Raw genomic sequence first — 16,568 nt, 5'->3', positions numbered from 1 at the left:
TGTGATACAGGTGTTGTATATCAGAAATGATTGGATAGTAAATGGAAACAATGGCAAAGAAAAAACCTTTTCCAGAAGTTTTGCATAATTGGCTCCCAACCAGGGGTACTGGGAGCCCTGGGGGTACTTGGCCTATCCACAGGGGGTACTTGAGAATACTCAGAGACCATAGGCCTGCTGGTAAAATGCACGAGGGGGTACTTCACGGGTATTCCGGGCACAGCAAAATTCAGTTGGTGGTACACTAACCGAAAAAGGTTGGGAACCAGTTATCTACAACAGGGATGGGCAATGTTGATGGGGGTGGGGTCCCCCCAAAAAATGAATAAATAAATTTGGCACTCATCTGGGGCCGCCGTGGTTTGCCAACCCACAAGTGCAGTCAGTGCCGGCCCTAGCATTTTGGGGGTCTTAAGTGAAGTTGTCCCCCCCCACCTTGCAAGCAGAACATTTTAACAGCCCCCCCTCTTGACGGCAAAGAGAAAATTAAAGTTTGAGTTAATTTCCTGCAATTCTACACATTTTGCCATGGGCCAGAGAGAAGATTTTGCAATTGTATAACTAATTTGATGCAATTCTGCTAATTTTTTCAATGGAGCAGCCTGGTCTCAGGCTAGATGTAACATAGTAAATGTAAATCTGAGGCGCTAAAATTAGTATGATATGTTATATTTGGTATGGTATGATTATATAAGACAGGTTACTTAAGACAAGAACAAAAGGAGGGTGGTTGGTCGGGGTGGATGGGTGGGTGTATAACTTTAGCAACTTTTCAACTACTTTGCATGTTAGCTAACCCTTCCGCTAACCCCTAGCCTAGCTAGTGTGAGCACCTAGTTAGCATCAGCCAGGAAGGCGTAACATACCATAAGTTTAGCAAATTAGTTTCATACGAATTGTCATTCGTAACATATACGAAATGGATGATGGACATCCACAAATTAATACATACCATAATAAACAAAACATATCATAATAAATGGAATGTCTCGAATTTACATACATAATAATACAAAATGCTCTGAGACCAGGTTGGGCAGAGAGAAATATTTACAATTTTACAGCCAATTTCCTGCTATGTTTTTACATTTTGCCATAGGGTGGAGACATGTTTGAAGTTTTTATATGATATCTGATGATCAATGGGGGCCTGTCATAATTCGACCATGATTAGATAGCTGGGCGCTAGACTAACTAACCAATCTAAAAAAGTTTTGCTGACATGAACTGAATGACAGTCAGTAACTGACATAAGAGAAAAACTGCTGATGCACAACCAAATTTCGAAATAGCACCTTGTGTATTCTACGCGTCCAACTATCAACAGTAAATTGAGACCCTGACAGTTCCTTAAAGAAAAGTGTTTGGGGGGAGACATATCCGCGGGCCTATAATGTGGAGGGCGCCAGTTGCCCATCCCGGATCTACAAGGGTTGCTATTTGCCAGAGAATTGGCCTTGTAGCCTATCAACGATACTATTTTGGCATTCTTCCCAGTGTGTCCTCGCTTCCTTATTTGTAAAATGATATTACAGGTGTCGACTATACAGACCACACCCCAGTGGCAATGAACTCAACTGTCTCACTTGCACCGGAACGGACTCGTGAACACCGAGTCACTGTGTATGAACGGATCGGGAAAGGACGATAGTGACACTTTTTATGAATCTGCGGGCTATTTTATGGAATGACACTTTTGGAGAGCTACGGAATCATGGAAGCGCCGCCATTTATGAAGTCAGTTTTACCTGCGCTAGATTCATTCACACTTGACGCAGATGACACGAGTTTGGCATTACCACCAGAGGATAATACAAAGACTCATTCAACCGACCGGAGTTTTCGTGTTCAACAACAAGTGCAGCTCACACTTGCTCGTAAGGGCAAAAAGACAACGTCCAATGGTAAATTGTAGTTTACAATGTGTTTTTCATTGAGTCTGCACGAATAAACAAGGTCTGTAAGATTAGCCTATTGAAATCGACAAGGGAATTTGAAGGTGGGTGGGGGCTGTTTAGACATAGTCTACCAGGAAATACAGGACGGGGTCGAAACCAGATGCCACCGAATGGACATGCAGGCCTAGTCATTTGTGTCCAAATCTTAGTGACATTGTATTTGTCATGATGTTTGCAATCATGTTAGAAAACGATTATATTCAATCTCCTCTAGCCTACTGTATTTCTGGTCCTCTCCATTCACCTTTCCAATAGGAGAGGGTGTGTGTCCAGATGGTAATTAGGGAATTGGTGCGATGGCATGATCATTCAGAACACATGTGGTGTATCTTTCAGGTAGTCTCCATCTATCCAGAAAGCCATCAGTTATCACCGGTTCCAGAGATGGAACCTTGTCTAACATGAAGGTAAGGCCTGTCCTATAATACACAACCCACTATCCACAGTCACGGGTGCTTTAGCCTCCCTAAAGTTCATCAGAGAGCCTGAATGTTAGAAATAACAGCTACGTGATTCAACTCTGGAACAAGGGACTTCACCCAGCATGGCAGTCAAGTGCAATGTGTCTGGAGGATATGTGAAGTGTTTTTTAATTGTTTTACTTGGAATTCCATATTTAGTGTGTGACCGAGGTGATAAACTTCACAAGAAACAGCAGGAAAAGGAGATGGTATCTATTGCCCCTAAAATAAACTGTAGGCTGCATTGGTTTTGACTGTACCACCCATATGGTTTGAATAAAAACAAATTGGATAGTCTCAGGGATGTGCAGCTATTGAAGCCCCAAGCCCATAGTGTTAGGGCAGAGATGGGTATCTATCTCAAAAATTGGACAAATAAAGCCTTTCCTCCTGGCACACTTGACATATTTATCGCCCCTTTGTCTGTTCTACCAAACGCTGAAATTCTATCATCTCACATAGACAATTTGAATTGAACTGCATTTTTATTGAATAATACCTTTATGATTCCTAAAGGAAACCTTACAGCCTGACTACACCGCTCGCGTTGCAAAATAAATTTAGAAATCTATATTATTCACTTATTACACCCACACTGCTCGCGTGCGCGCCAACGAGCGTCTGCGTTGCCAAGGGCTAAAGTCAGAAGTTGTATTTCTGACGCAGATCGCGCTGCAAGTCCTACCTCTCCCATCTCCTCATTGGTTTATAGAAGCAGGTACCCACGTGCCATATCATTGGTTGTACGAGGCCAGTGGCGGTAATGCACCTAATTTATGAAAGTTGCCAATCGCAATATGAAGTCCAGAGAAGAAAAAGCCTAGAAGGAGGAGGGATGACTAGAAACGATTCGGTTGACCGTTTTATGTGTGGATTAATTGTCGGAGTAGAGGACCTTGTGCATTTCAGGTAAAATAACAAAATTTTTATCCCAGGACAAATTAGCTAGCAACAGCAAGCTAGCTAGCTAAATTGCCATAAATGTTTAATGCTTTTCGACCTGTCCCCAAATTAATTGAATTGGTTCAGAGTTTGTTTTGATATTTTAACCTGCGTGTCGTGATTGCATTTGGTGTGGGGGGACAAAATAAATATATGCACGATGGCACACGCGCGCAGCCGGTTTGGGTTCCGTGTAAGGTGTGGCTTTAAAACACACAATACAGGATGATGCAACAATACAAAGAGAACAGTGGTTATTCAGACATCAGAGAGAGCATTTTGTATGATCTTTTTCCCTAAACCTTTTGTGTTGCTTTGAGTGATCACGACTGTGTCCAATTGTATGCAACTGCTTTACAGATGTTTTAGCATTATTACCAGACATGTCTATGGTTGATTCAGTTGTAAGCCTTCTGAAATGGGGCAACCACTGCTTTTCACCTTTCCATGTAGACACACTCATCTTTGGGCCAGATTGGAGGCAGGGACTTCAGCAGCCTGTCGTCTTTGAAGGAAAATATAAGAAGTCCGTCTAAGAGGGTGGATTTGACCCCAGTCACCAGCCCTGAGTTACCTCGCTCCCGTCTGGCTTACGGGACACTCCGTTTCGGAACCTACACCCTCCCCGGCCCTGGCCAGCCTCCCATGATGGGGACTTCAGAGGAGCGGTCGTATGGGACAGACTTGATGCGGCGTTATGCCCATTCAGAAATGGCCCGTAGCACAAGGACGCACGCCATGGCTAACAGCGGCAACTACCCCTGGGGCCAGTCCCGCAGCAGCCCTGCAATTCGCACCAACAACAGCCCCTACCTGATGGAGGTTCAAAGGGGGGCGAGGAGACAAACAGGCTACGGGTCATTCCATGCTACCCAGAGAACAGAGGGCCAGGCCTGGCTGGGCCAGGTGGCGAAGGAGAGCCAGGGGCATGTGGGAGCCAAATGGCCTCCCTCGTACCCAGCCTCGCTGGTCAGCATGGAGGTGGACATGGGCCAGATGAGGGCGGCAGCGGAGCCAGAGATCCAGCAGACAGACGTGAATGAAGTCACTGCGGTGTAAGACGGCTTATGTGTTCCATACAAACCTGAAGTTGATTAGAACTGGCAATTAATTTAGTTCTCAACATCTCAAATCAAATGTTGTATGTCACATGCTTCGTAAACAACAGGTGTAGACTAACAGTGAAATGCTTCCTTACGGGCCTTTCCCAACAGTACAGAGAGAGAGAAAATAGAGAAATAATAGAAAAGTAATAATAAATGCACAATAAGTAAGGATAATTTGGCTATATACACGAGGTACCAGTACCGAATTGATTTGCAAGGGTACAAGGTAATTGAGGTAGATATGTACATACTGTATAACCAGGAATAAAGTGACTAGGATAGATAATAAACAGGATCGATTAACAACAGCAGCAAAAAGGGTCAATGCAGTCTAGGTAGCTATTTGGTTAACTGTAACTAGCTTTTTAGCAGTTTTAGGACTTAGGGGTAGAAGCTGTTCAGGTTCCTGTTGGTTCCAGATTTCAGTGGCTTATCTAGGCTGGCACTAAAGCTATTGTAAAAGAGTCTCCTAGAGAATTATTGGTGGTTCAGTTGCTTATCTGTCATTTCAGGTCAATGATTTACCCAAATTTTGTAATGGGTGTATATAATGGAAAGTGTTGTGAGGATGAGAAATTGGATGAATCAGAATTTGGGATTGATAGAGAGTGTGTGTGTGTGTGTGTGTGTGTGTGTGTGTGTGTGTGTGTGTGTGTGTGTGTGTGTGTGTGTGTGTGTGTGTGTGTGTGTGTGTTTGTCAATGACAGAAGTTCCTCTTCAATGCTCTCTCCCATACACAGGAAGCCAGAGAGCAGGGTGCCTGAGCTGACATTGGAGAGGGCAGTGAACCTGCTGGGCCAAGAGAATGAGGAGATGCAGATCACTGCTGCCAGCTTTATTCAAAACCAATGTTTCAACAGCTCTGATGCTAAGAAGATGGTGAGCTGGGGCCCATCTCTACTACTGTTGACTTGGCTGCTCAATTAAGGTTAAAGGCTTCCAGGCTGTAGGCCTATAATACAGCTGATGTTGATAATACAGTATGTGCCATTTTCAAATAATTGGATTGGTAGGGGTATTTTCCCTTTAATTTATATTGAGATTATGTGGGCGATTCGCATGAAAATTCAAGTTGAGCTCACTCTTCATAGGAACAAGGGTAGATGAAGATCTCTGCCTGTCTGTCCCCAGGTGTTCTACCTCCACGGTATACCCAAGCTGATCAAACTGCTGCAGAGCGACAGCGAGGAGCTGGAGCGGATAGCGGCGGGTGCGCTCCGAAATGTGGTCTTTGAGAGCAGCGAGAACAAGATGGAGGTGAAGGACAACGAGGGCGTGGCCCCTGCACTGCGTCTGCTCAGGAGAAGTCGTGACATAGAGACCCGGCGGCAGCTCACTGGTTAGTTTGATAAATATGGAGTTTATCGAACAAAACAAACATTTCTTGTGGGAGTCCTGGGAGTGCATTCCAACGAAGATCAGCAAAGGTAAGTGAAGATTTATAATACTATTTCTGAGTTTTGTTGACTTCAGAACTTGGCGGGTAACTGTATAGCTTGCTTTGAAGGCTGAGCTCTGTACTCAGAATATTGAACAATGTGCTTTCGCCGTAAAGCTATTTTGAAATCTGACACAGCGGTTGCATTAAGGAGAAGTGTATCTATAATTCTTTCAATAACTGTTGTAAATTTTATCAACGTTTATGATGAGTATTTTTGTAAATTGATCTGCTCATTCACAGGAATTTTTGGGAGGCAAAACATTTCTGAACATCACGTGCCAATGCAAAATGGGGTTTTTGGATATAAATATGAACTTTATCGAACAAAACATACATGTATTGTGTAACATTGAGTCCTGGGAGTGTCATCTGATGAAGATCATCAAAGGTTAGTGATTAATTTTATCTGTATTTCTGGTTTTTGTGACGCCTCTCCTTGCTTGGAAAATGGCTGTGTGGTTTTTCTGGTTTAGGCGCTGTCCTAACATAATCTAATTTTATGCTTTCGCCGTAAAGCCTTTTTGAAATCGGACAATGTGGTTGGATTAATGAGAAGTGTATGTTTGAGAAATTTGAATTATGAGGTTTTTGTTGTTTTGAATTTGCCGCCCTGCTATTTCACTGGCTGTTGACTAGTGTGTGTCCCACATGTCCCAGAGAGGTTAAATCATAATGAATGAGGGGGGGCTGATCCTAGATCAGCACTCTTATTCTGAGACGCTTTGTGAATATGTGATTTACATGAACTTACATGGTAAAATGTTAATGACACGGTAGTAACTTAAGAATGAAACATGTTCCACAGGGCTGTTGTGGAACCTATCCTCCCATGACCTGCTGAAGGAGCATCTCTCCAAAGAGGCCCTGGAGATCCTGACCACTTCTGTGCTGGTGCCCTGCTCAGGCCTGTCTGAGGGGGAGAACCCCAAAGACGGCATGCTGGCTGACCCAGACACCTTTTACAACGCCACTGGCTGCCTCCGGTAGGTCGTCTGGTCTGGACAAAGGCGTTTATTGGCCATTTGTGTGTTTGGCACAGACCTATGTAGTATCTGTGGTCAAGTATTTATAAGGATCCATCTTAGGGAAGCCTGGGATAGACCCTAGGCAGTGGGATGCAGAAAGGGGTATAGTAGTTATGTTTGGAATGATCATGAACTAATTTATTGATTGATGGTCCTCTGTAGCTTAGTTGGTAGAGCGTGGCGTTTTTCAAAGCCAGCACAGTGGGTTTGATTCCCGGGTCCATCCGTACATAAAATGTATGCATGCATGACTGACTAAGTCGCATTGGTTAAAAGCTTCTGCTAAATGGTGTACAGTGCCTTCAGAAGGTATTCACACCCCTTGACTTTTTCCACATTTTGTTGTGTTACAAAGTGGGATTAAAATGGACATCTTAATTTTTTTTATTCAACAATCTACACAAAATACTCTGTCAAAGTGGAAGATAAAAAAATATATATTACACTATAAAACACTAATACATTTGAAGTCGGAAGTTCACATTCACTTAGGTTGGCATTATTAAAACTTGTTTTTCAACCACTCCACACATTTCTTGTTAACAAACTATAGTTTTGGCAAGTCTGTTAGAACATCTACTTTGTGCATGACACAAGTAATTTTCCCAACAATTGTTTACAGACAGATTATTTCACTTATAATTCACTGTATCACAATTCCAGTGGGTCAGAAGTTTACATACACTAAGTTGACCGGGCCTTTAAACAGCTTGGAAAATTCCAGAAAATGATGTCATGGCTTTAGAAGCTTCTGATAGGCTAATTGATATCATTTGAGTCAATTGGAGGTGTACCTGTGGATGTATTTAAAGGCCTACCTTCAAACTCAGTGCCTCTTTGCTTGACATCATGGGAAAATCAAAAGAAATCAACCAACACCTCTGGAAAAAAATTGTAGACCTCCACGTGTGGTTCATCCTTGGGAGCAATTTCCAAATGCCTGAAGGTACCACGTTCATCTGTACAAACAATAGTACGCAAATATAAACACCATGGGACCACGCAGCCGTCATACCGCTCAGGAAGGAGACGCGTTCTGTCTCCTAGAGATGAACGTACTTTGGTGCGAAAAGTGCAAATCAATCCCAGAACAACAGTAAAGGACCTTGTGAAGATGCTGGAGGAAACGGGTACAAAAGTATCTATATCCACAGTAAAACGAGTCCTATATCGACATAACCTGAAAGGCCGCTCTGCAAGGAAGAAGCCACTGCTCCAAAACGCCATTAAAAAAGCCAGACTACGGTTTGCAACTGCACATGGGGACAAAGATCGTACTTTTTGGAGAAATGTCCTCTGGTCTGATGAAACAAAAATGGAACCGTTTGGCCATAATGACCATCGTTATGTTTGGAGGAAAAATAGGGAGGCTTGCAAGCCGAAGAACACCATCCCAACCGTGAAGCACAGGGGTGGCAGCATCATGTTGAGGGGGTGCTTTGCTGCAGGAGGGACTGGTGCGCTTCACAAAATAGATGGCATCATGAGGTAGGAAAATTATGTGGATATATTGAAGCAACATCTCAAGACATCAGTCAGGAAGTTAAAGCTTGGTCGCAAACGGGTCTTCTAAATGGACAATGACCCCAAGCATACTTCCAAAGTTGTGGCAAAATGGCTTAAGGACAACAAAGTCAAGCTATTAGATTGGCCATCACGAAGCCCTAACCTCAACCCTATAGAAAATTTGTGGGCAGAACTGAAAAAGTGTGTGCGAGCAAGGAGGCTTACAAACCTGACTCAGTTACACCAGCTCTATCAGGAGGAATGGGCCAAAATTCACCCAACTTATTGTGGGAATCTTGTGGAAGGCTACCCAAAACGTTTCACCCAAGTTAAACAATTTAAAGGCAATGCTACCAAATAGTAATTGAGTGTATGTAAACTTCTGACCCACTGGGAATGTGATGAAAGAAATCAAAGCTGAAATAATTCATTCTCTCTACTATTATTCTGACATTTCACATTCTTAAAATAAAGTGGTGATCCTAACTGACCTAAGACAGGGGATTTTTACTTTGATTAAATGTCAGGAATTGTGAAACTGAGTATAAATGTATTTGGCTGAGGTGTCTGAACTTCTGACTTCAACTGTATGTCTTGATTAGATAAGTATTCAACCCCCTGAGTCAATACATGTTAGAATCACCTTTGGCTGTGAGTCTTTCTCTGTAAGTCTCTTAAGATCTTTGCACACCTGGATTGTACAATATTTGCCCACTTATTAATGAGAGAATTCTTCAAGGTCTGTCAAATTGGTTGTTGATGATAACTAGACAGCCATTTTCTAGTCTCGCCATAGATTGTCAAGTAGATTTAAGTCAAAAGTCTAACTATGCCACTCAAGAACATTTAATATTGTCTTTTAAGCAACTCCAGTGTATATTTGGCCTTCTGTTTTAGGTAATTGTCCTGCTGAAAGGGGAATTTGTCTCCGGGTCTGTTGGAAAGCTGACTGAACCAAGTTTTCCCTCTAGGATTTTGCCTATGCTTAGCTCTATTCTGTTTATTTTTATCCTAAAAAAACTCCCTAGTCCTTGCCAATGACAAGCATACCGATTTAGATGATACAGCCACCACCATGCTTGAAAATATGAAGAGGTACTCAGAGTGTTTTGATTTGCTTTGTATTCAGGACAAAAAGTTAATTTCTTTGCCACATTTTTTGCAGTTTTACATTTTTAGTGCCGTTGAGCGGTTTCCTTCCTCTCTGGGAACTGAGTTAGGAACGGTGTCTGTATCTTTTTGTAGTGACTGGGTGTATTGATACACCATCCAAGTGTAATTTAATAACTTCAACATGCTCAGTGATATTCAATGTCTTTTTACACCCATCTACCAATAGGTGCTCTTCGTGAGGCATTGGCAACAAAAAACATCCTTCCTGGTCTTTTTTGTTCAATCTTTAAAATTCTCTGTTCAACTGCGGGACCATACAGATAATTGTATGTGTGGGGTACAGAGAAGGTGTAGTCATTCAAAAATCATGTTAATCAATATTATTGCACACAGTGAGTCGATGCTACTTTATTATGTGATTTAAGCACATTTGTACTCTAAAAAGAGTTGAATACTTATTGACTGAAGACATTTCAGCTTTTCATTTTGAATTCATTTGTCAACATTGCTAAAAACATAATTCCACTATAACATTACAGGGTATTGTGTGTAGATCAGTGACATAATCTCAATTGAATTCATTTTAAATTTAGTCTGTAATGCAACAAAATGTGGGAAGAGTGAAGGGGTGTGAATACTTTCTGAAGGCACTGATTATTATACGGTGACCCAGGCGGTTCATTTGCAATCCATCTCTCACCACAGTGTTACATCTCACAGGGCTTTGTCAAGCATATTACAGTGAGGGGAAAAAAGTATTTGATCCCCTGCTGATTTTTGTACGTTTGCCCACTGACAAAGAAATGATCAGTCTATAATTTTAATAGTAGGTTTATTTGAACAGTGAGTGACAGAATAACAACAAAAAAATCCTGAAAAACACGTAAAAAATGTTTGAAATTGATTTGCATTTTAATGAGGGAAATAAGTATTTGACCCCTCTGCAAAACATGACTTAGTACTTGTTGGCAATCAGAGGTCAGATGTTTCTTGTCGTTGGCCACCAGGTTTGCACACATCTCGAGGGATTTTGTCCCACTCCTCTTTGCAGATCTTCTCCAAAGTCATTAAGGTTTTGAGGCTGACGTTTGGCAACTCGAACCTTCAGCTCCCTCCACAGATTTTCTATGGGATTAAGGTCTGGAGACTGGCTAGGCCACTCCAGGACCTTAATGTGCTTCTTCTTGACCCACTCCATTGTTGCTTTGGCTGTGTGTTTTGGGTCATTGTCATGCTGGAATACCCATCCACGAGCCATTTTCAATGCCCTGGCTGAGGGAAGGAGGTTCTCACCCAAGATTTGACGGTACATGGCCCCGTCTATCGTCCCTTTGATGCGGTGAAGTTGTCCTGTCCCCTTAGCAGAAAAACACCCCCAAAGCATAATGTTTCCACCTCCATGTTTGGCGGTGGGGATGGTGTTCTTTGGGTCATAGGCAGCATTCCTCCTCCTCCAAACACAGCGAGTTGAGTTGATGCCAAAGAGCTCCATTTTGGTCTCATCTGACCACAACACTTTCACCAGTTGTCTTCTGAATCATTCAGATATTCATTGGCAAACTTCAGACGGGCATGTATATGTGCTTTCTTGAGTAGGGGGACCTTGCGGGCGCTGCAGGATTTCAGTCCTTCACGGCGTAGTGTGTTACCAATTGTTTTCTTGGTCCCAGCTGCCTTGATCATTGGCAAGATCCTCCCGTGTAGTTCTGGGCTGATTCCTCACCGTTCTCATGATCATTGCAACTCCACGAGGTGAGATCTTGCATGGAGCCCCAGGCCGAGGGATATTGACAGTTCTTTTGTGTTTCTTCCATTTGCGAATAATCGCACCAACTGTTGTCACCTTCTCACCAAGCTGCTTGGCGATGGTCTTGTAGCCCATTCCAGCCTTGTGTAGGTCTACAATCTTGTCCCTGACATCCTTGGAGAGCTCTTTGGTCTTGGCCATGGTGGAGAGTTTGGAATCTGATTGATTGCTTCTGTGGACAGGTGTCTTTTATACAGGTAACAAGCTGAGATTAGGAGCACTCCCTTTAAGAGTGTGCTCCTAATCTCAGCTCGTTACCTGTATAAAAGACACCTGGGAGCCAGAAATCTTTCTGATTGAGAGGGGGTCAAATACTCATTTCCCTCATTAAAATGCAAATTATTTTATAACATTTTTGACATGCGTTATTCTGGATTTTTTTGTTTGTTGTTATTGTCTCTCACTGTTCAAATAAACCTACCATTTAAAATGATAGACTGATCATTTCTTTGTCAGTGGGCAAACGTACAAAATCAGCAGGGGATCAAATACTTTTTTCCCCTCACTGTATATTTATCTCTGACAGCCTCCTCGCCAGGAGTGAGAACTGTGAGGTTCCTCAAAGGCCATCGTCATCCTGTTACTCCTTTCTACCTGGCAAATCAGGCATGACTTCTGCCTAGGCAGCATCACCTCGATGGAACAGCAATGCACTGGAAACGATATCCTGCATACCTTGTGTTCCTGTTGAATCGACTGCCATTGATTTGGATGGCACAGATATACCACTTAACAAACAGAACATGGTATAACAAGGAGTGTTTTGCTTTTGCCTAGCAACCGATACAACTGAAAACAGTCGGACTAAATTATTAATGGAGCCCTCTTCCTCTTAGTGGCTCTAGTGGAATTGAAACCTCTGAATCCATATTGGCTGGTGCAATCAAGCCCTGGCAACCATTGACTTGTGTTACTCTGAGAAATTCCTCAGTTTTGGCCTGATTTAAAACGAAAACGCACAACACTCCAACTCACAGCCATAACCTTGGGTCATCACTAATGTTACTGTATTTGGCTTGACGTTAACAAAAAGGCTGCAGAATTTTTAGGAATAAATAATTCCCATTTGGTCACATGTATTGAGGCAACTGACATGTGTTTTTGCTTGACTTCATCTAAAAGGAAGTGGAACAGTTGACTCATTGACAAGTGGTTGGAATTAAAGTGAAAGATTAACTCATGTTGCTCATTTGCTTACGTTTCCTTTGTGCTTGAAACGCATTGCTATCTCCCAACACATAGACATGTTATTACAATGACCTAGTCTAATGGCTTTATCTGCAGATAACAGAAAACCTTGTTAAAGTACACCAAATATCTCTCTGCTACATAAACATTTGGCTCATCCGGCCAACAGCTAGGATAGATATTTAGCCAGTTTGGCCAATGTCTAGAATGTAAAGAATGCTTTTGTTGTTGCCTAGTGGCGATAATGACAACCTGTCATTGTTGTTGTCAGAAACATAAGCTCGGCTGGTCCAGAAGGGAGAAAAGCCATGCGGCAGTGTGAGAACCTTATTGACTCACTGGTATACTACATCCGCGGGACCATAGCTGACTACAAGCCTGATGACAAGGTACTGCATGTGAATGACTAAGGTAACATTTTCTTAACTTTTGTGCAAAATGTTCACTTGTTTCTTTTCGTACAAGCATTACTAAACATTTGTAGGTGGAATAAATAGACACAGGGAAATTAAATAAGACTGTTTTTGCCTATATTTTATCAATTTGTCTCTAGAACAACTTATCTCGCCTTTTAGTGTTAAATATTGAGAGAACATCATGAACCAGCTCTGTTCTCCAATTTTAAAATATTTTTACAATAGACATTGCAGACTGTTTGATCTTGAAATCATAGGCCCCTGAACAGAACCACTTCTCTCCTCCACAGTCCACTGAGAACTGTGTGTGCATCCTACATAACCTCTCCTACCAGATGGAGGTGGAGCTTCCGCAGAAGTACACCAGCGAGCTCCATGAGTCTCGACTCAACCTGAATCCAAAGACCAAGACCCCCGGCTGTTTCGGTTCCCGCAGTGCCAAAATCATCCAGGTGTGCTGCCATCACCTCTGTTGTGTCTGTTATCATCTTTGTTACCTTTATGTACTTGACATGCACTGTTTCTATCTGGTTATAAATAAGTTATTACCACTAAAGTAAATTGGCAATGCCTATGTTATGGATAAGCTGCCTTGGTAAGTGGTAAAGCATACATTTTGAACTAACTCTTTAAGCCCGGTTTTCTTTGACAAATGTATTTGTTAGTCTTATACACATTAATTGAAAATGAATGTGAAGCCTGGTATCGGAGTTAACTTTGAATTAAAGGGCCTCCTGTTTTCTGGTTGTTTTGGTCCTATAGCGTCTTGAACCAAAGCGCCCTCTGCTGGAGGAGAAGGGTAGTCCCTGTGGGATAGAGTGGCTGTGGAGCGCCATCACTGTGCGCATGTACCTGTCAATCATGGCCCGCAGCATCCGTCCCTACACCCAGGAGGCTGCCATCGGAGCCCTGCAGAACATCACAGCTGGGAACGGCCTGGTATGGCTATATCACAGATCTATGAACTTAGCCCATAGAAATATGTACTGTTCTGGGAGTGTGGAATTGATTTGCCCATGGGTTTGATTGGAATACCTACAATACAGCCATCTATTATGTTGTCATGACTTGACTGTATAGTAAGTGTTATATTGATGTGACTACTATATTGACTGTCATTTGGGTGTTGGGCTCATGGCTCTGTTTGGGCAGGTGTCCCAGGCCATCGCCCACACCATAGTACAGCGGGAGAATGGTCTACTCCAGGCCATAAAGATGCTCCAGGAAGGAGGGATGGATGTGAAGAAGACTGCTGTGTCCCTGCTATGTAACATCTCACGCTACAGAGAGCTTCACGCTCACATTGGTGAGCTGTGAATTGACTCATCAACCGCAATGTTTTAGCCCTACATAAGTCCCACGAAGTATTTTCCTTTGGACTTGTAAGTGTATGTAAAAGCACAGAAGCATAAAAACCTGCCACTGTAGAAAATCAAACTATCTCTCACGAAGCGTTCCACTCTCTCTGTAGTCAAACAGTTGTTGCCACAGCTGGTGGTCATGTTACCCAACTCGGACACGAGCACAGACCTGCCTACAGAGGTGACTGTGTCCCTGTGCCACATCCTCATCAACCTGAGCCAGGATGAGACGCAGCACGTCAGGGCCATCGTCAACCACGGGGCGCTGCCCAAGATCATCAACATCAGCGCAAAGGACAACGGGTCAGTGGGTAGCTTCTGAAGACCATGGCTGCGTTCCAGGCTGACTACATTGCCTGCATTTAACATGTCAACTAACCACATCATGATATACTGCACGTAGCAACCTGATGCCCGACTGCACAGTTGATGTGGCACTGTTGGTTGATGCTATGCAAAGACTGTAGATGGCCTTAAAATGCACTGTATTATTCCTGAACATTGTGAGTTGGATTGGAGGGAATTTATTTAAATCTGTTAAACCTCTTCCCTTGCTTTAAACTGTTCTTTTTTTATGTCCAATGACAGTAACCTTGTGTCCCTTTAGGTTTGGTCCCACCAGGGCTGGCCAGGCAGCCTGCATCCTACTACACAGCATGTGGAGCCACTCAGAGCTCCACAGGGCCTATAGGAAGGTGAGGCCCCTACACAGTATAACCTCAAATGATAAGAAACATTTGGTGTGGTGACAATAGTTTTTAATTAATCTGTGTTGCTTTTCCTCTCATCATTTGGTAGGCTGGATATAGGAAAGCAGACTTCGTCAACAGCAGGACATCCAAGGCTGTACATTAAATCCGGGACTAAGCGGACGATCACAAAGCATTGTGCTGATTGAGGCAATAGTGTAGTTTTTCTTCTGTGTGGACTTGGATGACTCAATTCACTGCTTTATAAAATACTTGTTTTGTGTGTCGACTTCTCCACTGTGTGAGGTGTTACGTGTGTGTGTGTGTGTGTGTGTGTCCCTGTTCCAGTAACAACAATTGCTGCAAGCTCTTGGTAGCAGACCAAGTTCTCTACGATGGAAAAAAAATGATTAAAAACAAAACTGATGGAGGATCAGCAATGACTTGAATTCCATTTTGAGGAAGAAAATGAATCAGCATAGAAGTGAAAGACAAGATAAGGTTAACATTATGACGTATGTTAGTCTAATGAATGTCATAACTGAAGTTGTAAAATATAGTTTTGATGTTAACATAGTTGGGGTTGTAAACAATATTAAATTACTACCTGTAGGTCTATTTAAAAAGGTCCACAATCATGGATTTTTTTTGGGGGGGTCAATCAAAAACAGCCACGAACATCAGAGATAGACATGGTTTCTTACTCTACATGTCACAGGGCAAGTTTGTTCTACATAGAAATCTGCTCTCTGAATGTAACAATGTTGCGACCTGCTGAAAGCACCCCTGGTTTGATATCTCTGTAATCCAAATAATCACTATAAAATAGAGGGTTTCAGAGTGCTAAATCAAATGCCTAAAAGCCACAAAATATGTCATCAACCTGAAGTTGATAGATGTGCTCCAGTTTTAGAGTAAATCTTTGTATATACATATTTGTTAGCCTACACATTGCACTCGAGATTACTTGAACTGCATGGGTAGGTAGGTGTTGAATCGTTTTACTACTTTGCTTTAAAGAAATTACAATTGTGGTTTAATCATTAAGGTTGAATGATTATTTTGTGGTGGTGGTCTTGACAGCAAAGACGCAGCACTTTATACACCCGGCCACCTCCCAGTCCCACCTTTCAACTGCATCTCTTTGGCGCGCTGGAACGTTGATCGGCTGCGCTTGTATGTCATCCCCGGTAAACGTCAAATCCATTTAGGCCTATAGATGACTTCTCATTTCTAATTTTGGCCCTTAGCCAGACTACTTATCATGTTTTCCATGATTGTCATTGAGTGGATGTAAGGGACAAATCAGTGCTTCGCGCTATACATACATGACAACGGCAAAGACACTCACGAACTACTCTAGACACGGGTTGCCTGACACAATTGGGCAGATTCGATTATGCTGAGCCGCGGGGCACCGGGCATAAACCCGTCACGTCATTGGGCGAAAGCTGGGAGGGAGGCGCTCCCTTCTTGAATTGAATAGTAATCTGCACCACTCGGTCATTTTGTCAACAAGGCATCGTCCACAAACATAAAAATCTTATCCATAAAA

At 42.6% G+C, this 16,568-nt stretch overlaps 1 protein-coding gene across 1 annotated transcript; it reads left to right on the top strand.

Moving 5' to 3' along the window:
- Nucleotides 1-1,460: 1,460 nt before the first annotated feature.
- Nucleotides 1,461-15,449, top strand: LOC106609524 (plakophilin-2). The gene is made up of 13 exons (XM_014208443.3): nucleotides 1,461-1,904; nucleotides 2,295-2,365; nucleotides 3,815-4,416; nucleotides 5,208-5,346; nucleotides 5,599-5,806; nucleotides 6,714-6,891; nucleotides 12,819-12,936; nucleotides 13,254-13,415; nucleotides 13,726-13,902; nucleotides 14,116-14,269; nucleotides 14,435-14,627; nucleotides 14,932-15,019; nucleotides 15,123-15,449. Exons 1-13 carry the CDS (start codon nucleotides 1,688-1,690, stop codon nucleotides 15,177-15,179), a joined length of 2,364 nt encoding a protein of 787 aa, XP_014063918.2. The 5' UTR covers nucleotides 1,461-1,687; the 3' UTR covers nucleotides 15,180-15,449.
- The last annotated feature ends 1,119 nt before the right edge of the window (nucleotides 15,450-16,568 follow it).

This window comes from Salmo salar, chromosome 07, assembly GCF_965601325.2.
Source record: "Salmo salar chromosome 07, fSalSal1, whole genome shotgun sequence".
NCBI lineage: Eukaryota > Metazoa > Chordata > Actinopteri > Salmoniformes > Salmonidae > Salmo > Salmo salar.
This window is presented reverse-complemented; position numbering and strand designations above follow the sequence as displayed.

Excerpts from the sequence above, each read along its gene's own strand:
- LOC106609524 (XM_014208443.3), top strand. The coding sequence starts at position 1,688 with ATGACACTTTTGGAGAGCTACGGAATCATGGAAGCGCCGCCATTTATG. Across the intron at positions 13,416-13,725 it reads GCAGTGCCAAAATCATCCAG|CGTCTTGAACCAAAGCGCCC; the intron begins GTGTGCTGCCAT and ends TTGGTCCTATAG. Across the intron at positions 15,020-15,122 it reads TCCACAGGGCCTATAGGAAG|GCTGGATATAGGAAAGCAGA; the intron begins GTGAGGCCCCTA and ends ATCATTTGGTAG.